Below are 23,945 nucleotides of genomic sequence, written 5' to 3'. Positions count from 1 at the left end.
CCCTGTGTCTACTCCCTGTGTCTTCTCCCTGTGTCTTCTCCCTGCGTCTTCTCCCTGCGTCTTCTCCCTGCGTCTTCTCCCTGCGTCTTCTCCCTGTGTCTTCTCCCTGCGTCTTCTCCCTGTGTCTACTCCCTGTGTCTTCTCCCTGTGTCTACTCCCTGTGTCTTCTCCCTGTGTCTTCTCCCTGTGTCTACTCCCTGTGTCTTCTCCCTGCGTCTTCTCCCTGTGTCTACTCCCTGTGTCTTCTCCCTGTGTCTTCTCCCTGCGTCTTCTCCCTGTGTCTTCTCCCTGCGTCTTCTCCCTGTGTCTTCTCCCTGCGTCTTCTCCCTGTGTCTACTCCCTGTGTCTTCTCCCTGTGTCTACTCCCTGTGTCTTCTCCCTGTGTCTTCTCCCTGTGTCTTCTCCCTGTGTCTTCTCCCTGTGTCTTCTCCCTGCGTCTTCTCCCTGTGTCTTCTCCCTGTGTCTTCTCCCTGTGTCTACTCCCTGTGTCTTCTCCCTGTGTCTTCTCCCTGTGTCTTCTCCCTGCGTCTTCTCCCTGTGTCTTCTCCCTGTGTCTTCTCCCTGTGTCTTAGTACTTGTAACGTTACTGCACGATTTCCATGAGTTGCAATCACTTCTCTGTCCCCATGGAAAATCCGGGGAAACCCCCAGAAATCTGCGCAAGAAGTAGGCCAACATGTGGGCCAAGTATACAGGAAATTTCCGGAAACTGCAGTATCAATGTTAAAGTCCCGGAGACAAAAGACAGCTGCAGTCGAGGGGCGTGATATTATTCGACTGTGCACGATATCCGCCCCACTGTGCCACCGGGTTCGTGCCTTGCATGGCTAGCTTCAAGTGCTTACTTCAAATACTTTTTTTTTTGAAGTATGTACATGCACAGAACATGGCCACTGTACTCGTACCAACCTACCAGAGACCAGAGATTCGCTGAAAATCAAAAAAATATGAAGGCGCCCCAGGTGCATTTTATTGCTCGGTACATGCAACTCGTGACGAAAAGAAACCAAGTTGGCAAGGCAAAGAAGCTAGTGTTTAATACAAGATATGGTATAGATTCCTCGATTCAATTCCTCGGCACCTTAGTTTAAAATTATTTGATTGACATTACAATTTAGGTGTTCCAAGTGCTCATACTTCAGTTGAATGATTACATGATTTGCAGATCAATTTTGTATGGGCTCAAACAGGGACATGGACAATGGTGGTGCACTATAATCATTATAGCGAAGCATTGTCCATGTCGAATTTTCATTATTGCTTCTTGATATAGAAAGGAGCACACTTGATCAAGACTAAAAACTAAAAGGAGACTACTAGTTCAAGTACATGTACCTACTATCAAACTATCACAATTGTTACCAAAAATATAGGAAACAGGGTTGGGAGTGGGGTTAAGTCTGACAAATCAAAATTACCTCAAGCCACTAAAGAAAACTAACATGTTGCATGCGCACGATTGGACCCGGACATCTAAACTGTCCTCGGCAGAGCTAAATAAAAAAATGAAGCCAATTTCTACTGTGTTACCTGGCTATGCTAAAACAGTCATAAGTACTAAAAAATAGAGCCTTGACATGACCCTAATCTACAACAGCTCTGTCAACACTCTATGGTAACTAGACTACTACTGGCTGGCTACTACCAGAGTACAGCCGTGCGTACAGCAGAGTACAGCAGAGTACAGCAGAGTATAGCAGAGTACAGCAGAGTACAGCCGTGCGTAGCAAAACAATGCAAACAGCGGACATTGGTAGAAAACCAAGGATGTATAAATTATATCTCAAGCAGCTTTGCTGAACTCGCATGTCACGACTGCCTGATCCAAGCCTTGACCGTTGTTAATTAGCGCCGGCCCGTACATACAGCATGGCCACTGTCACTGCGATTGATATGGCAATGACGGCAGTGGCATACGTCTTGGGATTCGTACGGCTCTCGGACTTGACCTGTTGGTTCACTGGTGCAGGTGTGGCGTCGGGCCCTGCTGCGCCACGCGATCCGAAGAGAGAGCCCAGCGTTGTGACGCCGGCATACAGCGATGACACAAACGCCACAGTTGTGGAGAGTTCCACATTGCTCGCCGTTCCGGACGTCACACTAGCATCGACAGGAGGTGTGGCTGGAGCTGGACTGGTCGATTCGTCTGTCACCTCGGACGTGGTCAACATTGCCAAGGTGGATAAGGTGGATGGCCTCACTAAATCCAAGTCGAGGTATTCGGCCACAAAGACGCGGAAGATGCGATTGAGATTGTCGATGGTTTTCGTGTGAAGGTTCTGTTTGTTGTCTGATATCCTATGCCACACTGTTGGGAATCTATCCTTATAGTCTATCACATGGAGGATTGGAACGCCTGAAAGGTAGCACATACGCATACATATACACATACATGCATAAATTCAATTGTATGCAATAATAACACTGCATGCTGAACGCTGGCTACGCATCACTTGTTTAAAAGGGTAAGCGGTTGTTTCACAAAAAAATACATCAGGTAAATCAATTCAGTCTATTGAACTTGAGGGAACTCAACAGTGGTCCTGAGCTAGGAATAATCGCTACGGTCACTGGAAAGGACTGGTATTCACTTACCTTTCCGCATAAAGGGCACATGGTCATCGCCAATACTACCACGAGATGGCGAACTGGTGAAGTATGACTGCTCGTGGCTTCTCAGCAGGCCGTTCTGCTGCAGGCGATTTTCTAAAGCAGTTTAGAAGATACAGGAGAAGATAAAGGGAATGGGCAAAATGAAGATGAGGCAAACATCAGCTGTACATGCAGGTGACAACACACCTCCAGGCACTATGCAGCGATGCGACGGAAAGTGTCAGCCCAGATTAAACAAATTCACCATAATAGAGAGGGTTCCGCATAACGTAATTACGTTAGTAAAAAAACGTAGGTGATCTACGGAACGTCTTGCGTACACTGCATACGGATCTGTGTTCCACCATACGCAGTTTTCAAATCACGTAGCTGCCCTTGGAACTCGGAACGCAACAGTGTACGACCGGGTCGACCTGAGGAGAGAGTCATAAATTTGTACCCCAATCCACTTACGGAGCACCTACGGTATCAGAGCCCTATCTACGTACTCTACGTAGACAACTTTCCGTAAGTGGAGTGCAAATTCGTGAATTCACGGGTTTTTCCCGCCCACTAACGTAAAGTTGCTTGAACGTAAAGTTGGTCAACTTTATGTAGTGCGGGACCTCTCTAATATGTCTCCTGGAATTCCTCTTCATTCCTAAACTCTAAAGAACATTCAGCACATAGCAAAGACACACACATGGCTGTGCTACTTGCCTATACTCTGCAGAGCCATGAACAGATGTCCTGTATCTCCTGGAAAGTAGTTGTAGAAGTTTGGGTTGTTGGAGCCGATCAGATCAAGCAAGACAAAGGCATCCTGCAGGAACACCAGTCATACCACACGGGAAACGGCTAAGCAATAGTTACGTACACCTTCACAAGCATGTGTACGAGAATGATCAATAACTGCATCATGACTTCCGCAGCCGTGTTCAAGCAACTGAAGCTCACCACACATGGTGTTTCGATTCTTGCAGAGGCCAAGCATCCAGCTTGCCACAATACACAGTTCGGCAGACACCCATACAGAGCACACACTTAGCCAACCATTGACGCACAGGATTGGGTATCAAGAATGCGTAGCAGCATAATTCAAGAAAAGAAAACCATTCAATAAAGACTGGTACCGAGTACAATTGAAGAGTAAAATGATTACAGTAGGGGCGTAGCTGGTCCCCCCCCCCCCCCCCCCCCGTTGGGGGGGGGGGGTGAACGGCCACTTCGCCGCTTTATACGTGTAGGATGGCTGGTACATGTCATCATGGTCATTATAATTATGTAGGTCGAATTTTTAGGGGGGGGGGGGGGGAGGGGGGTGCACGTGCCCCCGTGACATAGTGACTAGCAGCCAAGTTTCAGTTTAACCCAGAACTCCATACCATTGCCTGTAGTTGGTTGATAGTTGGATGGTACGGATGACTAGCAGCAGCCATTTTCGCTGCTAAATGCCTCGAACCATACAGGGAATCGGTGTCCGTCCATCTCACAAATGCTTCTTCTCCATCGAAAAAGAGCAGCTGAAGCGTAGTGTCCAGCCTCTACAGGTGTGAAAGTCAGACAAAAGATATGAGATGACACCGGAGTGCAATCGGTGACGAGACAAAAATTTACATGACGAAGAAGTACGAATAATATGATCTGCGCAGTTATCGCCAGGGATTTACAACACAGCCATAATTAGTGCACACACACACACACACACACGCACGCACGCACACACACCATGGCAAGGAAGGCTTCACTGATGTAATCCAACTGATACTAGAGAATCACAAGAAAACGCTGGTGGATATCCTAATCATAATAATTATTATACAAATGAGTGTATCGAAGTAGACTATTCATACATGCATAGAATGTTGCATTAACACATAATACACTGGTCCATTCTCTGCTTCTCCTTATGATCCATCTGGTCCCGTGCGGAGTGTTAGTGGGGGGGGGGGGGGGGGGGGGGGGGCACAAGCCGGCCAAGGCATGATGGATTTTTCCAACGAGCTCCGGAAGCCAAGGTCAGCAGCACAAGCTAGATTCAATGTCAGAAAAGAAATAATTTTCCACTCACGCTACCCGCACAGCTTACCCGGGCCCGGCTCTTGAGCTCTTTGTCGAAAACGCGCACAAGATTGATCAGCATCGCGCACGGCACAGCAGAGTCAATGGCCCCGAGGAAGACGCCATCCGTGAACAACTTGCTGTCAAAGTGGCACGCCAGGACCAGGCGTCGGCGTGCCATTGGGTCCAAGGTGGCGACTACGTTGGAAAAGTGCTTGGTCCCGAGAGGCGTACTGGACGTGAAGCTGTCCAACTCCACGTGCCAGCCGGCAGTGAGACCCGTCAGCTGATTGACAATGTGCTGCAGAAAGATATCCAACACGCAATACACAGGCTTGACATTGTGCTATAGGTATCACGTGTTGAAAACACGACCTGCATAACATTTTCAATGTAATTAGTTGCTTAGCTAATATCTAGGGCTGAAGCAATTATCACGGATAACCGCGTATGTGATCGGTTGCTTCTACTTCAGTACTAAAGCAGAACTATTTGCGTAACAGGTACACGATGAGCTTTTTGCACGTAAAATGGATGTGTTTCAGTGTAGGAGTAAGCCTTCAGACACGATGGCAACAAAACTGGAGGAATGGCGGGGCGAGTCGGTTACAGGGTCGCTCTGGAACTAACTTAGCCCATTGCCACATACACAGAGTGGTGGTCTGACAGTGCACTTAGCCTACTGTCACACAGAGTATTGTATTGTTTGTATTGTATTTGTATTTATTCCCGTAGCTATGCAGAACAGGCAAATGGCGAGTGGTCCAGATGAGACTGGATCTTATTCCATTGCCACACATACATGTACTCGTAGTGCTGGTCTGACAGTACAGAGTGTCTACACAAGACTGCATCCATGCAACACCGGTGCATACAACTGGGAGCACTGACTCTGTGTCCCCACCAAAGTTAACGTTTCAGTGCCCTGTGAACATTCTGTACATGATACATGTACAGATACATGTACTTAGCATGCACACACTGAGTGCGGCGTACGTACCGTTCGAACAATGGTGTTTCCTCGTGTTCCAGCCACACGGACAATGAGAAACGGATCTAGCTCACTGCTCATGAACTGGGTCATATTGGAGCGCTCAACAGATATCGTCTGTAAGTCTTTTATGCCCAGCACAGGCACAACTGACTGGACCGCCTATTGAAACACAAGTGCGCACAGCAGTTCATCAGCAAAGAGTTGAAATCTCGAACACACATACACACACACAGACAAACACACGCACATGCACATGAGCGCTCACAAACACACACACGCGCGCGCGCGGGCTCTCTCTCTCTCTCTCTCACACACACACGCACGCACGCACGCACGCACGCACGCACGCACGCACGCACGCACGCACACACACACACACACACACATACATAAAGACACATGTCAACAAACATACTTGAATAATGTTTGCCTGGTGATTGCACACGGTGCATGAAACTCAGAGTAGCAAAACACTACGAGTGATCCATTGTTTTTTCACATGTGTCATTGCCCCATCCAAGAAATTGGATGTTGAGCACTTTTCCGCAGCTGCAGACATAGTCTTAAAAATTTCACGGTTCGCGTCAGACTCGGCTAGAGGCTGAGTTTTCCGCATCCGTAGGAACGCCACCACCCTTCAAGGATCAAGGCGCAGATGCAGCTCCTAAAGCGGTGGGAGGTGAGTAGATCAGCTCACCAGCAAGTGGTCAAAGACCAAAATTCCCATTCACTGCATCCATGTTTTCCTCATGCCAGGCCACGAGTTCCCAAATAACTGTGGGTCGCAGCATGGCTGGAAAAAATCCTTCCGCTTCCAAGCAGGACTTGAACCGGTGTACCCTCTGTTTCTCAATCATGGTCTTAGACCATCCCACTTTGCTTGTCTTACTGAGTATAATAAAGACAATACACAAACGCATGTACGTGCACGCTCTCATACACCCAACACCCAACACCCATCCTGGTCCTGTACAGGTCACGTGTGAGGATGGTGTTGACTACCGCTTGCCACCCTACTTAGCTTCCAGGATTCTGAAAAACGTCAGGAGTACAAAGCTGCCCATATAAGGGCATTTTGCATCCCAAAAGCCTGTCATATACGTCATGTACTCTCTATTACCCCAAGGCATATTACCTGGTATAGATCCCGCGTAGGATTGTATTCCGATACGCCCCAGTGCATGCATGACCCCAGGCATCCTAAATACCGTAAAAGTCCGTAAATAAGTACGTATTTACTTTCGAATTTAGTGACCACACCCGTACTAACTTTCGGGCGGGTACTGACATTTGGGCACGAACTAACTTTCGGACCTGACTTGTGTGTAGTAAAGAAGTCATTTCCATGTAGATATACATGCTACGTGCTGCATGTGCGCATCGTACCGGTACTTATTTCGGGCAGTATGTTTATCGGGCTTGACTTGACTTCAACAGACAGAGCCAAAAGAATGAAGGGGGTATTTCTTTCGGGCAGGTACTTATTTACGGACTTTTACGGTTTGCTGGCACGCCGGCGGAGCCAAGGGGTCGCGTTTGATTTTAGTGAATGCGACCGTACAGCATGATCCTATTTTGTGCATGCAGTACTGGAGGTAGCGAGGAGTTGAATTTCTACTTCCCCTTCCCCTTCCTCTGCTTGAAACACCCCTGCACTGTGGCACGTCACGTGTAGCCTGGGTAATGGCACTCCAGTGGACATCTGAGTGAGGCATTGTTACCAGCCAGGCCAGTACGTCGACTACAAGTATCCTATTCTACCACTCCCTTGATTATTGATTATTGATTATTGATTATTGATTATTGAGGCTGTGGTGCTGGACTGAGGCTGTCACACTAACTGTAGACTACGCTCATCATGCAGCCACTACTTCCGGCACATCATCAAAACCGTGTCGTTTGTAACAAACTAAGTTTCCACTGTACTGTAGACAGTCATGTACCAGATGTACACGAGACTTTCTAAAAATGAGTTCAACAAAAACCGTAGTCATGGACAGCCATCAGTGTTTCGTGTACGTTGAAAGTAAGTCCTTACCCTTTTCTTGACACTATGATGTCGCCCTCCACTGAGCCCAGTAACAGAACATAACAGTACCAGGGCGATGACCAAGTGCCTTGCCATGGCGCTGCGCTGGGCTGACGCGTTTCTCACAAACTAATGTAATTGGCTCCTTGAACAAAGAAATAATTGTAGCTTGGCTAGTATAGCAAAAATCGGTAACAGCGAAGGTTCGAATTTTGTTGCCGCCGAAAGCTAACTTGACCTAGCTGCAGTGCTGGTCGCCTTTGTTCTTGCTCAGTTATGGAAGTAGAAGCTGCTGCAAGCACTAGTCACGTCTTTCCTTGGCCAGACATTAGTGTCATTGGCTGCAATTACCTGGATAAAAAGTTAGTTGTGCACGGTGGCTACGCTGCACTAGTCTATTCCAATACTATTGCCAGTGCCCAGTTTCAGTTGAACACCATCCGATTCTACTTGTACCCGCTCTGTTCTCCAGAGGCAAAGACCATAGGCATAGGGCAATATCACTATCGATCATCAGTCAGCCTTGAAGAGGACAACGAGATCAGACTATGACCAACCAACAAACACACTATTCACTAACTCAATCATTGGCATTGCCATAATGCATTGCCAATGCCATGACAGGTGTTCCACCGACGCCATGCGCCAACACCACCCGCCAGTACCATGACTCATGAGTACAGTGCAGCGCTCATGCTAGTATGCGTGGTCTTGAAATAAATGAATGGGAGTTTGTCCCCTGGGCCTAGCTGCTGGCCCGCGTGCTGTGCATCGATGCATCATCGACGCGGTGCATGCACACTGCATTTTCGTACAATGATTTATCTATCCCTTAGTATTGACTCGCATAGATTTTTGCCATACCTAAGCAGTCAAATATTCCTGCATAGACCATGTAGACCACCCTTTTCAGGTGATCTACGGATATTTCCCCTAGTTTGAGGGGATTATGGCTCATAATCCCCGCAAACGAGGGGATCTCATATCCACAGGAAGTGTGGATCCCCTCGGACGGTGGGTCGGACCCAGTCCTTCTACCAGCATAACCAAGAGAGCTAGCTCCCTTGGCTGCTGCTTGAATTGCATATTTCACTCCTTACTGACCTAATAATAATAAATAAAATAAAGCTTAGCCTAGGGCTATATAATTATTGACTGCTTATAAAAATTATTTGACTGCTTACATTGTAGGGTTGAACGGTGCCTAGTGCAGCATTGTCACTGCATGAGTAACGTTAGGTGGTGGTGCAACGGTTGTGCAATCATAAAACCTGGATTCATGAGGTTGTCGTTCTGGAATTTGAAATACGGACTGTTTGTCGTGGTAAATCTAATATTGACTTCGTACTTGGTCAGTATAGGAAATAAAAACCTCGTAAAAGACCTCGGCTTCGCCTCGGTCTTTTACTCGGCTTTTATTTCCTATACTGACCTCTTACTCAGTCAATATTAGATACGTACATGTAGTGTAGCGTCTCTGACGTTCTCGCATCATGACATCATCATTTGTTTGCATGTACACGTCATATTTTCCTCATCATCACAAACACTGATTCACCATACTCTCGCACACATTGTAATACCTACTACACGTACTTCTCTACCATAATAATTACGTAATGTTTGGCTAGCATAGTTCCAATACACATTACGACATCTTTTGATGTTACGCACTCCTCGCCTACAACGCTATTGTAGAAAAGTAGTCTTTACTCATCTCTTGTAAGTTCTGTTTGCATCCAAACACTTCTTCCAAACAGCACACGTCAGATATCTAACAAAACAACAAACTTCATTGCACAGTCTTCTATCACAATCTCTTTCCTATATAAACCTCCTTTCTCTTCACTTTCTTCATGACATTTAGTGTTCGCCAGTCTTGTAAAGATCTTGGAAACTAACACTCGTTGCACTGTATCTAGACTACTAAATTGGTGACCCCCGACGTGAGTAAAGTGCAATATGTCCAGCGACGATGGTTCTTCCGCTTCCGCCTCTGGAGCTTCAGCTGCCGCTAGCTCCTCCGCCCCGGCCCAAAACCAACCACTCGCCCGCAACGACCAACACGACGCACCGGACCGTCCGGTGTCTGCCATCACCTTCCGACTGCCGCAGTACTGGCCCGGCGATCCGCAGCTTTGGTTTGCACAGGCCGAAGCGCATTTTGCCAACCATCGCATCACCAACCCGCGGGCCAAGTATAATGTCGTCGTGAGTTCGCTGGCTCCTGAATACGCCGCTGAGATTCGGGACTTGCTCCTAGCGCCGCCAGCCGAGGAGCCGTACCAAGTCCTGAAAGAGGCGCTCACCGCACGCACACAAAAGTCCGATCAGGCACGGTTGCGTGAGCTACTCTCAACAGCCGACATCGGGGACAGCCGACCAAGTCGCGTCCTCCGACGCATGCAACAGCTTTTAGGCAGTAAGTCGCTAGACCCAACTATCCTGCGCGAGCTATTTGTACAGCGTTTGCCCGTGACGGTCCGCCTGATTCTGGCTGCAACACCTGCAAGCCTCAGCCTGGACGAACTTGCAGCGCTTGCTGACAAGGTGGTTGAAAGCACGTGCTCAACCCCACTCACCGGTACAAGTGTTCACGCTCTGAGTGAAGCCCCTAGCCCTGCTCGGTCTAGTACGTATACGGCCTTATCATGTAGATCTACAGCGTCCACAGATGCGGAACAGGCCTGCACCGCTGACAGGGCTGAGATGGCCCAGCTCCGAGCTGAACTCGCCAAGCTGACGTCCGCTGTGAATGTGATGACCCGTGACACCGGTGCCCCTTCCCAGCGTGGCCGCCAACGAGAGCGTAGTCCCGGGCCACCGTCACGCCACCCAAGTGCCTCCAGGTCTCCCGGCCGTGACAATCACGACGACCTTTGCTGGTATCACCGTGCGTTCGGTGCGAAGGCGAACAAATGCCGAGACCCCTGCCGATTCCTGTCGGGAAACGGGAAGGCCAGCCACTAGTCGCGACCGCTAGTGTGGTTGGCCCCTCGAATACCGCTACCGGTCGCCTACTATTCGTCAAGGATCGCTCCCAGTCCGTCGAGTTCCTTGTCGACACCGGCGCCGCCGTCAGTGTTCTTCCTCCGTCATTCGTAACTCTGTCTCGTCGTGTTCATCGCAATAGCCCTCGCCTCCGTGCAGCGAATCAGAGCAGCATCGCCACGTACGGTCAGCAGCTGCTAGATTTAGACTTAGGTCTCCGACGCACTTTCAACTGGGTCTTCGTCGTTGCTGACGTCAGCTATCCGATCCTGGGTGCGGATTTCCTTGGCCACTTCCAACTCACTGTCGACCTGGCCGCCAGATGTCTCCGGGACTCCACTACTCAACTTGCCGTTGTCGGATCCGCCTCGGATGTCAGCACCTCCGCTACCAACCTGCTGGACACTGATAGCCCTAGTGAGTATTCTGCCCTGCTGAGTGAGTTTCCTGACCTTGTCCGACCGACCACTGGTGACTCGCCTGTCAAGCACAATGTGACACACCGCATAGTCACAGATGGCCACCCCGTCCACGCTAAGCCTCGCCGTCTGGCACCCGACCGCCTTGCTGTCGCTAAGTGTGAGTTCCAACACATGTTAGATTTAGGCATTATTCGTCCCTCCTCTAGTGCATGGTCATCCCCTCTGCATATGGTGCCAAAGAAATCCGGTGACTGGCGACCCTGTGGTGATTACCGAGCCTTGAATGACTGCACGATCCCCGACCGCTATCCCATCCCGCATATTCAAGACTTTACGTCCCACCTGCATGACAAGATCATATTCTCTAAGATTGACCTCGTCCGTGCATACCACCACATTCCTGTGCACCCTGACGACATCCCGAAAACTGCCATCACCACCCCCTTTGGACTGTTTGAGTTTGTCCGCATGCCCTTTGGCCTTCGCAACGCAGCCCAGACATTCCAACGCTTCATTGACCAGGTAGTTTCAGACCTTCCCTTCTGCTTTGCATATCTGGATGACTTGCTCATTGCTAGCGCCTCACCCGCTGAACATATGGCCCACCTTCGCTGCATATTCTCCCGCCTTGCTTCACATGGCATCTTGATCAACGTCCGGAAGTCGCAGTTCGGCCAGGATGAGCTTGACTTCCTGGGACATCACGTGACTGCCTCAGGTATCCGACCTCTCGACGCTCGCATGACCGCCATTCGTGAATTCCCACAGCCAGCTAGTGTTCGTAAGCTCCGTGAGTTCATCGGCTTCGTCACGTTCTATCACCGATTTCAGCCACATCTTGCTGCTAAGCTCGCACCTCTGCACGCTATGCTTGAGAAACGCCACCGCACCAAAGGCGCGCTCGTCTGGTCCGACTCGGCCATCGCTGCTTTCAATGATGTCAAAGCTGCGTTCACTGAGGCCATCACACTTCACCATCCTCGCCCGGATGCCGCCTACAGCTTGATGGTCGACGCTTCAGACATTGCTGTTGGTGCCGTCCTCCAACAAGAGCTAGATGGTGAGTGTTATCCTGTTGCCTTCTTTTCACGCAAGTTAAAGCCTGCTGAGACACGCTACAGCACCTTCTGTCGAGAGCTCCTCGCTATTTACCTAGCCATTAAGCATTTCCGACACTTCCTGGAAGGGCGTGTCTTCCATGTGTGCACCGATCACAAGCCTCTGACACATGCCATCCACAGCCGTTCACAGACCCACAGCCCGCGTCAACAGCGCCATTTGTCGTACATTGCTGAGTTCACGACAGATATTCGTCATGTCAAGGGTTCTCAGAATGCTGCCGCTGATGCACTGTCACGATGCCACCTACCCGATGAGCCCGTCTCTGCCATCACTGCCATTGACACAGCTTCCTTTGCCGCCGCTCAACAAGATGATCCAGACTTGCCCAGTCCTGGTAAGGATCCATCCACTTCGCTATGCTGGCAATCTATAGCTCTGCCCATGACTGATCACTCGCTCATCTGTGACACCTCTACTGCGTCTGCCCGCCCGTATGTACCTGCCAAGCTGCGCCGTGCTGTTTTCAATTCGCTTCACGGCCTCTCCCACCCTGGTACCCGCGCTACCAGGCACCTGATTACAGCTCGCTACGTCTGGCCCGCGATGAACAAGGATATTAGTGAGTGGTGTCGTTCCTGCCACGCTTGTCAGCAGTCTAAAGTTCAGCGCCACACCACATCTCCCGTGAGTGCATTCAAGCAACCTGATGCCCGTTTCTCCCATGTCCATGTCGACATCGTAGGCCCGCTTCCATCTTCTAGTGAGTCTCGCTACCTCTTGACGATGGTAGATCGCTTTACTCGCTGGCCCGAAGCAGTACCTATTCCCGACATTACAGCCGAAACCGTCGCTCGCCAGTTTGTTGCCACCTGGGTCGCCCGATTTGGTGTTCCCACTGTGCTCACAACCGACCGAGGTGCCCAATTTGAGTCATCCCTGTGGTCATCGCTCATGTCACTACTTGGCACATCTCGCATTCGCACAACGGCTTACCACCCGGCTGCCAACGGCATGGTAGAGCGCTTTCACAGACAACTGAAAGCTGCACTCCGAGCTTCCGACAATCCACAGCGCTGGACGGAACATCTGCCACTAGTCCTGCTCGGCATTCGCTCCTCCCTGAAGGCTGACCTCAACTGCTCAGTTGCAGAAATGGTCTACGGTTGCCACCTCCGCCTGCCAAGTGATTTCCTCACTGACGAGCCTGAGCCATTTCCGGATCCGACGTCCTATGTCAGCCGCCTCAAACAAGCCATGTCCGAGCTCCGCCCTACACAACCCCGCAAGCCACCCACCCAGCATCCGTTCATTCCAGCTGACCTCTCGACATGCTCTCATGTCTTCATTCGCACAGATGCAACACGAACGCCCCTCCAACGTCCTTACACTGGTCCACACCGAGTCCTGGAACGTCATGATAAGTACTTCCGCCTCGACCTCAACGGCCGCTCCGACACAGTATCCATCGACCGACTCAAACCCGCATTCCATGACAACCAGTCTGTCGACCATTGCCATCCGACCAAGCCGACGCCATCGCTCGCATTCGACGTGCCTCCGCCACGCCAAACACGAGCTGGTCGTCAAGTCAGATTTCCCGCCTATTTCTGACACTCTCTCGCTTATCCCATTTGCTTGCTCTCACTTTATCGCGCTAGTTATCGTTCATTACTCATTCACTAGGAGGGGAGCTCTGTAGCGTCTCTGACGTTCTCGCATCATGACATCATCATTTGTTTGCATGTACACGTCATATTTTCCTCATCATCACAAACACTGATTCACCATACTCTCGCACACATTGTAATACCTACTACACGTACTTCTCTACCATAATAATTACGTAATGTTTGGCTAGCATAGTTCCAATACACATTACGACATCTTTTGATGTTACGCACTCCTCGCCTACAACGCTATTGTAGAAAAGTAGTCTTTACTCATCTCTTGTAAGTTCTGTTTGCATCCAAACACTTCTTCCAAACAGCACACGTCAGATATCTAACAAAACAACAAACTTCATTGCACAGTCTTCTATCACAATCTCTTTCCTATATAAACCTCCTTTCTCTTCACTTTCTTCATGACATTTAGTGTTCGCCAGTCTTGTAAAGATCTTGGAAACTAACACTCGTTGCACTGTATCTAGACTACTAAAGTAGATCTACAGTCATCATGATCGGTGCTACTGACTACTAGTACTGTGAGTACTACTGCTAGTAGTGTCTTAGTTTTGTAGCTAGCTACGTAAAGATCGAACAGACTTGTCAGTATTGTTGCGGGTCAGGTACATAACTAGTATTGTACTACACTGACGTCTGTCATTGTAGCCTCAGTATAATGTAGGCATTCCTCCACAAGTAAACTTTAATTTACTGATATTCGTTTTGAGTCGCCAGGCCAGGGGTATCGTATGTGTTTTTACCACCACTATTTAAAGCGAAACAGCACGAACTAAGTTTACTTACAAGTAAGTTAGCTGAAGTAACAGTTTCGGTAAAGCCGGTCTTGTTCATGTCATTGCACTAGACTAGTAGTGCGGGTTTCGGGATCACAATCCGGCGCAGTTCTTGTTGCCTTTTCAAAACAGACCAGCAGCCAAACATGCCACTGATAGTTATCGGAAAGCACTCTACAGCAGCGAGGACCATGTACCATAGGCACTAGACTCTAGAGCATCAGAATCAATATAACTCTCTCTCTCTCTCTCTCTCTCTCTCTCTCTCTGGCAAGTACAGGCTCGACTGCCACATCTGAGCATACCTCCGTCAGAAGATCCGCCACTATATCTCTTACTTCATTGTGGCAAATTGTCGGGAAACCTCCGCGGGGGCAAATCATCACATGCGTGGCGGCGTCGAACGGCTCCCCACACAAACAGCTCACCGGTGTGTCCAAGAGAGACCAACCATAGCGGAGAGCTAGAGCGTCGCGGAAGTCTCCCTTGGACAGATGGTGACCATGGTCTGCCAGAGGCAACACCCCGAGCCAACTCGACACGCCTTTCGTGGATAAACTCTCCAGCCGACGAGCCAAGGCAGGGGACGCACTGCTCTTGATCGAGACGAAATCATTCTGCTCCCTCTGACAACGGTCATGCGCCAGCCGTGTCTTCTCGCTTAGGGTTGCCTGGCGAACATCCTCCGTGGAGTTATGGGTGTATTGAACATCATTCTGGTGTACAATCTCCTCCACCTGAAGGGCCGTTACAGCTCTCGACGCAGGGAGCTCCGCCGTACCCATTTGCTGAAAACACGGCAAGGAGGCATTATTATTTTTGCAACTCCAACTCCAAGTATGGTGGCGGCGCATGATCACCATGGTCACGATATCTCATGGTAACATTGAACGAATGTTTTCTGGCTGTGTCAGTCACAGACAGTGTGTGTATCGCATTCATGGTGTGACTGTGAGGCGCAAGGCTAGGCAACAAAATAACAAGTGCGGCCACTACTGTACTCTGTAGCACTACTACTAGTATTCACTAAACTGCAAAGGCAGAAGACCATGGTAGACAGTGTCGATCTAGGGAACAGAGCGTAAATACTGGCGCAGAACGTCCGTCGCCTGTTCGCCAAAGCCCATGGAGGACATCCAGGAAACGGCGTGTGAGTGCGAGGTGGCAGCGACTGAGGACACGCGGCAGGAGTCGGAGTCCTCTGGCTCTGTCAGTTCTGATTCCGCGGATCAGCAGCTGAGCTCAGTAGATGGCGCTGACGATCCGGCGATGCTAGCGCCATTGCAGTTCGTATGGCCGTGTAGGCACGGATTTCAACAGGACACTGGCAAGAAGGCCATTGAAAACTACTTAGAGGTACGTGAAGGTGTAAACCCGTCTAGTGAATCACACTCTCAGTGGATGTGTTTCTACTACGGCCGGTATGTACTGCATTCAGGTGACAATCAATGAAACATTTTTTCTGTTGATTCTGCACCGGCCATGAATACAATGAACGGTGAACACTGATCACAGAGTCAGTGATCATGGTGATCATGGGGATCAGTCACCGGGAGTGGTGAGAAAGTGCTAAGGAACCTGTAGGTTGTAGTGTAGGCAACCCGGACTGGGAGTCGTGAAAGAGAGTGAGCCGTGACCTGTGCTGCACGTCAAGCCCGGCTTGTCCTTCATTTTGCGCACTGAGAAACGCGGTGTATCCGGCAAACAAAGTCAACCCGAGCTCAACTTGTTTGGCCCGTCGCACGACCACATGAGGGTGGAGAAGAATGATGCTCATCACCATGATCTCAGTGACTTAGTGTGTGTCCATGGTGATGTTGCGCATACACACTGGTGGTGTTCTCGCATACAGTACTGTCGGGCACCGAAGAACTGGAGGGGGGGGGGGGGGGGAGGTGTCAGGGTTCTAGCCTAGCCCGTTCTAATTTTTAGCGTACACAGCAGCTTCGTTCTTATTCGATGGGACAGCCTTGCATGTACAGTAGGTATCGGTTATAGCGTGGGTGTTTAAAAAACGACATTCTATTCTTATTTCCGATATTTCCTGCACACGATAAATCAAGTGTGGCATATCACATGCATGTGCGCAGAGGCAGGAAGATCATCGTACATGCAACGCAGTACTTCTGTGCATGTGGTTGGTCATAGTCCCTTAGGCTTACCATGTGGCTATGCAAAATGAGTTACATGATCACAACAGTTGAACCTGCAGCACTCAGAACGTAATTGGACGGATACTATTACTACAGGCGATATACACTTTGTACTAATCTGGCATGTTTCGCTACACAAAGTCCATTCTTAGGACCGATATATTCTACTATGGGATAAAATTGCTTGTAAGAATGTGCACTTGAAATCCATGTTATGATTATGAAAACATGAGAGTTCATTCTTGTAGGCAGTATATTCTTTTACACGACCACGCTATAACCGATACGCACTGTACATTTATGCTGAGTTACACGTCTGAGTGTACATTATAGTGTACATTGTAGGCCTCGACCAAATATGCTTGTGCATATTTCCGCATATTTTGTGAGACAGTTCATATATGGCATATTGAGCGACAAAGGGAATATTGGAATTAAGCCAGCATATAATTCAAATATTCTGAAGAAAATGAGGACAAAGCATTCATGTTAGGCCATCATTTTTTATATCTATGTTTCGCGTCGTCCGCACGCATACGTTTTGCCTTTTTTCGGAAAAAAATAAAAAAATCGAACATGCACAGTTAGTGTACGATTGTGCGAATCATCAGTGTGGACTGGTTACATACGGCGAAGCTGGGATTCAGAAATGAAATTCGAGGCCAGCGTTGGTAAATCGTTTGTTCGGCATCTGCGAGCAGTATAATGTATTCTATGAGCATACATATACACCAGACCGCATCGATTGCCTCAAGCTGAGAGGATGCGTCGTTCCAGAGGTCTTTGCACCGCTGCTGAAGTCTGAGTACAATAATCCAGCGAAGCATGGGCACCAACGGTTGCCTCCTCTGTCCAAAGTGAATATTTACTCATGCTGATAATCCAGATGTTGTGCTTGGATGTAGGATTTTTCTTTCGAATGTACACCATGCACGAGCTATTGTGCTATGTACAGTTCTAGCTAATTCTATACACCTCTGATGAGCCTTTTTTATTATTTTGCAATTTTTTATTTCTTTCCACCTCTCGCATATGATTCTGGAAGTTGAGCTGACGCGAAACATAGCTATAAAAAATGATGGCCTTATGGACAAAATGCGTTCAGAAAAGCCTTTTAGGGATGAATTTGGAATGGTTGAGGCGTTTCACATTTCAACATGGATGAACACTATCACTACGGTTGCTGGGGACACACCAGCCATACTATTCTGCATGTGTTTTGATTTGCACCATAAGCATGATAGCCGTGAAGCCAATGAATATGCAAGGTTGTAATTTTACTGAAATGATCTACACTTTCTGCTTATGTCGAGCATATTTTGGCATATCTTGGCATATCTTTTTGCATATCTTGCTATTAAAGCCTTTGGCATATTATGGCCGTTTTCCCTGATATGCGACGAGCATAATATGCTCTTTTTTAGCATATTTGGTCGAGGCCTAGTACAGTGCTGTTTCTGTTCTTCAAGTTAATATCTGCAAAAAATCCAGCCTAGACCGTTCTTAAAAATTGGTGAAATTCTAGCCTGGCCGTTCTTCAGCGCCCGACAGTACTGTAGACCAAGTCCTGGAATCTTGCTTGTATGCAACCACAGTCCTTTCGAGTTAACAAGCCTGGGCCTCCGAGAGAATACCGTATTTCCACAAATAGTAGGCCGGTCTACTATTTTTTCAACCTCGTCCTAACCCAGCCTTATAATCGAGGACGGTCTTGTATTCGAGGACGGTCTTTTATTCTTTCAACCCAGTTTGACCCCCGGTCTTCTATTTCTCGCCACACAGTTTTACCCCCGTTCTTCAATTTTCTTCTACACAGTTTGAGCACGGTCTTCTATTTTTTCCCACAGTTTGAGCACGGTCTTCTATTTTTAACGCAAGAACAATGACTCATTTAGTAGGCCCGGTCTTCTAATCGGAGACGGTCTTTTATTTTTTCAATCGCCCCCTGCCCCGGCCTTGTATACGAGGAAGGCGTTGTATACGAGGACGGCCTTTTATTTGCGGAAATATGGTATGTGTGTGTAGGGGGGGGGGGGGAGCTACAGTGTACCTACTACTAGTATTCATTTCTTGCAGTAAGTGGGCTTCGGCAAAATGCTCCACCTTTTTCTCTCTCGCTCCCTTTCTGATGCCCCTCAATTATTTTGTTTCCCTAAATTATTTTGTTTCCTGTTCTACCCTATTTGAAGTTGTACATTGTACTGTTGAGACAACGAACTAAAATAAATTAGAAACAAACGAAAACAAAACTAGTATCACGGAACAAGCGTGAAGGAAACATTGAGTCCTATTTGTATACCACATGCTTCATTGTCATCAGGGCGGGGGGGGGGGGGGGGTGCAGCTTCGCATTCTTCAACAGCGTGTGTGCATCAGGCCCGTCGCACTGACTTTGGAGGTGGGGTGGCCATGGACGGGGGTCCTCCCCCGGGAAAAAATTTCAAAAATTCAAGCATTGCAAGCATTTCCGGGCATTTGCAGTTGGTGCCATTTCAGTGTAACTACAATGAAATACTTTTTGATTCTGCAACAAACCAAGAAAACGTACGATCGGGAACAAATATTACCCTCCCCCCTTTCATTCATCTTGGGCACCCTGTAAGAAGACCTTAGGGTCTGTTGGGAATGCCCAAGTAAAATACAATACAATACAATAGTCAATACAATTCTAGTGTGCTCCAAAAACAAAAAACAAAAAACGGCCGAAAAAGTGGGGCGGCCTCAGCCGCCCCACTTTTTCGGCCTTGTGCATGTGTGTGTGGGGAGGGTGCACACGTGTGTCTTGTGGGTGGGTGTGGGTGTGTGCGCGCTTGTGCATGTCCATTGCAATCTACATTGTAAGCTTTAGAGCAGCATACCGCAGAAAGTTCTACTTCAAATGGTAACTAATAGTACTGGCTGTATGTTCAGCTGTGTTTGTGTTCCAAGCCCCTGCCCCAATGCTTCTTTACGGTCCAGTAGGCCAGACATCGGATGGGCCAACCACTGTTGAAAAGTGCTGCCCATCATGAATTGAGTGGTTTCACATACATGTACTAGTATTTGTCACAGTCATGTGACTACTTTTGTGGAGAAGAGGACCATGTCATGTGGACAGTGGAACCAACATGGCCGACGTCATGTGACCCATACGTGCAGGATTTCGAATGGAGCTGGAACCAACATGGTCGTCCCGTTTGGTCATGTGATACATGTGACACCACTCTCTAGCAGTGCCACTGCAACGGTCTGCAGGTCAAACGTTCTTGCTGTGTGCGTGTGCTGTGTGTCATCTTGTATTGTAACGCTGCAGCTGTTGGACATGGACGCACAGATCTGGAAGTGGAACACGGCTTTCACTGGCGAGAAGAACGGCGTGTACCAGTATCGTGCGTGGTTCGGCCAGCCCACACGGGCGTACCCGCTGCCGTATCCCACAGTGGATGTCCATTTCGAGCTGAGCGCAAAGGTGTGCTTCACGTGTGTTGTATATGTACTTTATGCCGGGACTGTGAGCAGACGCTGAGTGCGTCTTGCACTGTGTCACCTGTTACATTGCACTCCGGCATTCAGCACATGGTACAGTTGGTACTCGTTGACAACGAGTCACAGTCCACATGTACCTAGTTAAGATAGCCTATACTAATAGGCCGTTGCCATGTAGGCTGCGAGGGTAGGGGCGGCACAGGGCAGTGGGGGAGTAGTACGACCCGGGGGATTGGATTTTTCGGCCAACACTGCACGTTTTGACGCTCGTTTATTGCTTTGTTAGATGAATTGGGCGAACCATCCTAGATCCTGGACGAAAAGTGGGTCGACCATGGTCGTGCTACTCGTACAATGTTTGACACCCAACGCCCCTGGAGAGGAAACTAACTTATTATGATGACCAGTGCTGCCAACCTTCCATATGTTTCCGTACCGTAAAGTACCACGAGAGCGCCCCACCTTGATTTTACAGCTAGGGAAATGAAAATCGTATGGCAGAGTACAACGGAGTGTGTGAGAAACTTAGTGCACTAAGGTCACACTTAGCAGGTTTTTGTGTGGAGCTCGTGTCCGCTCGAAGTTAAATTGAGTATGGATTGACTGCACAACGTGCAATGTGTGTACAAGGTCCGTGTGGTGTCCTGTCTGTAGGTTATAACCTACAGACAGGACACCACCTCCACAATAATTATGTTTTTTTTGTGCTACATGTAGTCGAAGCCCGGCATGCTTTTCTTATATCACCACCTTCATCATTTTGTGAGAACTGTGGCAATATGCCCAGTGAGAAGGCAGATTTTGCCTGTGCTTCTGGTGAAGTAAAATAAAGCCAAGCCAAACAAACAAACATGCACTCGTTTTAGCACAGGGATATTCATCGTTCAGCTTGCGTTTGCTATGCTTTTACATGTACATAGCTGGAGCTCATCGATCCCCTTCCGTACCATTTTGCTCAAATTCCGTAATGCGGACGAAAGATTGATTTTCTGTACAAATACCGTAAAGTACCGCGAGAGCGCCCCACCATCTTGTCCTTTTGTGGTCGTATTGTGGAGGTGGCGGTGAGAATTCGGAGATCTTTTGCATATGTGAAGCGCCAAAGGGGCCGCAATCTTGATTGACACGAGTGTAGTACGGACTGTGCGTATGCAAAAGGGAATGTTGAACACTCATGATCAACACATGGCTTTTAGCAGTAGTTCGCATGCACTGGCCCCAAAACGCGGAAATCTCCAAGTTTCAAACACCTCTGAAGTTCAGAGAGGATATTAGAACACTTCTCGAACTTTTCCGAGAGGATTTAAGAACGCACCCTAAAGCTGGACATGTTTTCTATTGGGTCATCACTCACAGTGCAAGAGTCAGGCTTTAATAATATATCTAGGAAAGGTGTTCTATTGCTCTGATCGCGTCCAGCTCTAAACAGTCCTTTGACGTAGTCAGTGCAGGGTGCAGACCCATGCTTTGCCGACATGTATACGATTAATGTTCATCATGGCTGTTTTTGGAACCGGTTTTGCGCCGTCTGTTTGCAGACTGATCCAGTTTCCGTGAAGTTCGCCATTGAAGACTACAACGTGGTACATAAGTAAGTGCATGTTCATAGTCTGTTCAGTAGTAGTGTTCATAGTCTGTTCAGTAGTAGTGTTCATAGTCTGTTCAGTAGTAGTGTTCATAGTCTGTTCAGTAGTAGTGTTCATAGTCTGTTAAGTAGTAGTGTTCATAGTCTGTTCAGTAGTAGTGTTCATAGTCTGTTAAGTAGTAGGTGTTGAGTAGTAGGTGTGGTCACTGCAGCTCTCTCTCTCCGCGCTGTCACCGACGTCCCGTTATTGTACAGTCATTGTGTTACCAAGACAACTAACCCCCGCACACACACAAGGCACCCAACCCCGGGCCGGGGGCCAAGAACCAATTTTTATGGGCCTGTTTTCTAAACCATTGGGTAACACGCGTTTCAAACTCTGTCTTTACTCTGTTCATATCTTCTCTGTGCGAAGGCCTCAGGAGACCCGTCTCCACGTACACTGGCTTAACTTGGCGCTGGACAGCAAGTGCAAGATGATACAGGCTCGGATGGATTTCCTGAAGCAGGTACATTCTGCGGCGACATGATGCGACGCCTGCGTGCGCACACCGGTGTCTGACTTGTGTGCATATGTCAGAAATAGCCTACAAACTTGCAAGCAAAGTATCTATTTTCCGTAGCACACAGTAGCATAATATAGCCAATCATGTATTGTTTGGAATGGCCCAGTCCTTCCTTGTCCGCCTCTGTGTCTATTCTTCTTTGCAAGTCACAGAGTAGTGGTTACAAAGACTCGCGCATCGTACGAACAGGAGGATCTGAACCTTTTCTATGTGTACAGTGTCACTGTGTCATTATCCATACAAACAATTATCTTGAGCTACTCGCTATGTGTACTTGAATACTACTTGAAAGAGATTTAAATGTCTTAGTATCAATTGAATCCTAATATCAATCTCCACTTCAATACGTTTTCCTCATCCTTATGATTATCAATTTGAGCCTCAATGGAGTTTTGTCCTTTGTTCCCCACTCCCAGTACATAGACGTTAGCCTCTGGTGTGAGTATTCCTGCAACAACAACACCGATACAGGAAGCTGAATCACATCAGTTCAGGATAGAGCAGGGAGTAGTAGTATTTTACTACTCCCTGCTATATATGTTACCGTATTATCTCTATTATAAGCACAGTCTCCGATAATAGCACGTCTCCAATATTAGAACACCCTGGGACGGCATTCAAAAAATAAAGTGCTCAGTCTCCATTATAAGCACACTGTGTAAATTCATTATCTGTACCGGCGAAAAAAACCCTGAAATGTGTGTGCCATACATGAATTTGGCATGGCAACATGCCTCTGAAATGAGGTTGAAATAATAATGGAACAGTCTCCAATAAAGGAATGTCTCCATTAATAGCACGGGGCGGAGGTACATTGAAAAAATAAAGGACCGTGCTTATATTAGAGATAATACGTTATGTGATAAAATCATCAGTTGAGGTGCTTGGCGCTTTGGCATAAGTAGCGGCACGGCGTGGCAGCGATACACTAGCTGAAGTCAAGCTGTTGATTCGATTCCGCTGTATACACAGCGCCCATAAGCAGTTCTGCTGACTCACCGCCATGACATCATTTTGCAAAACCTCTAGATCCCAACAGCACACTGCAGTTAGGTGTTGTCACGGCTCCAAGCCAGCATTCACTACAGTCATGTATTTGAGGTTTACAAATGTCGGCAAGAGTACATAAACCAGAGCTTGCACTTCACTTTGCGTTTGGGAATGCGGAATTTGTCATTTATGGTATAGTAGGATGCCTTACATCAAAAGTGACGTAAAGACTAAACACGTTCTAAGAACTCGCATCCGTAGACGGTGTGTCAAACTCGGATTTACACTCCTGACGCCTGTGCTGCACAAACTACACACACATGTTGGAGCTGGAAGAGTTGTCAAAACACTTGCGAAGTTTATACTTATAGTCAAAATATTTCCTGTAGATTCATTTTTCGACGTTTCTGAAACTTTGCGAAAAGGATTGTACCAAGAGTACATACTAGTAAATAGGTTTATGTACTTCAGTACCGGTACTCTTGATTGTACTAGCACGCTTAGTCCTGCGGCCCAAATCTGAAAGACGTTGTTTTGCAAGTCCCGTTTCAGTCTCAAGCAGACAACCTGAGCTTTG

General features: G+C 48.1%; 2 protein-coding genes across 3 annotated transcripts; one reads left to right on the top strand and one right to left on the bottom strand.

Annotated features, from left to right (window-relative positions):
- Window positions 1-941: 941 nt before the first annotated feature.
- LOC135805653 (glutaminyl-peptide cyclotransferase-like) lies at window positions 942-14,722 on the bottom strand. 2 transcript variants are annotated; one of them, XM_065319726.1, is made up of 7 exons: window positions 14,620-14,722; window positions 5,654-5,806; window positions 4,682-4,954; window positions 3,978-4,136; window positions 3,313-3,415; window positions 2,596-2,706; window positions 942-2,356 (listed from the first exon to the last, which is right to left on the bottom strand). In XM_065319726.1, exons 1-7 carry the CDS (start codon window positions 14,665-14,667, stop codon window positions 1,842-1,844), a joined length of 1,362 nt encoding a protein of 453 aa, XP_065175798.1. In that variant the 5' UTR covers window positions 14,668-14,722; the 3' UTR covers window positions 942-1,841. The 2 variants fall into 2 exon arrangements, with proteins under 2 accessions (XP_065175798.1, XP_065175797.1); XM_065319725.1 differs by lacking the exon at window positions 14,620-14,722 and adding an exon at window positions 7,686-8,262.
- Window positions 14,723-15,630: 908 nt separating this feature from the next.
- Window positions 15,631-22,796, top strand: LOC135805652 (uncharacterized). The gene is made up of 4 exons (XM_065319724.1): window positions 15,631-15,965; window positions 20,055-20,210; window positions 21,766-21,818; window positions 22,228-22,796. The coding sequence occupies exons 1-4, from the start codon at window positions 15,735-15,737 to the stop codon at window positions 22,340-22,342; spliced, it is 555 nt and encodes a 184-aa protein (XP_065175796.1). The 5' UTR covers window positions 15,631-15,734; the 3' UTR covers window positions 22,343-22,796.
- Window positions 22,797-23,945: the final 1,149 nt, after the last annotated feature.

This window comes from Sycon ciliatum, chromosome 1, assembly GCF_964019385.1.
Source record: "Sycon ciliatum chromosome 1, ocSycCili1.1, whole genome shotgun sequence".
In the NCBI taxonomy this organism is placed as follows: domain Eukaryota; kingdom Metazoa; phylum Porifera; class Calcarea; order Leucosolenida; family Sycettidae; genus Sycon; species Sycon ciliatum.
The sequence above is the reverse complement of the archived record's forward strand: the minus strand, read 5'-3'. Positions and strand labels throughout refer to the sequence as shown.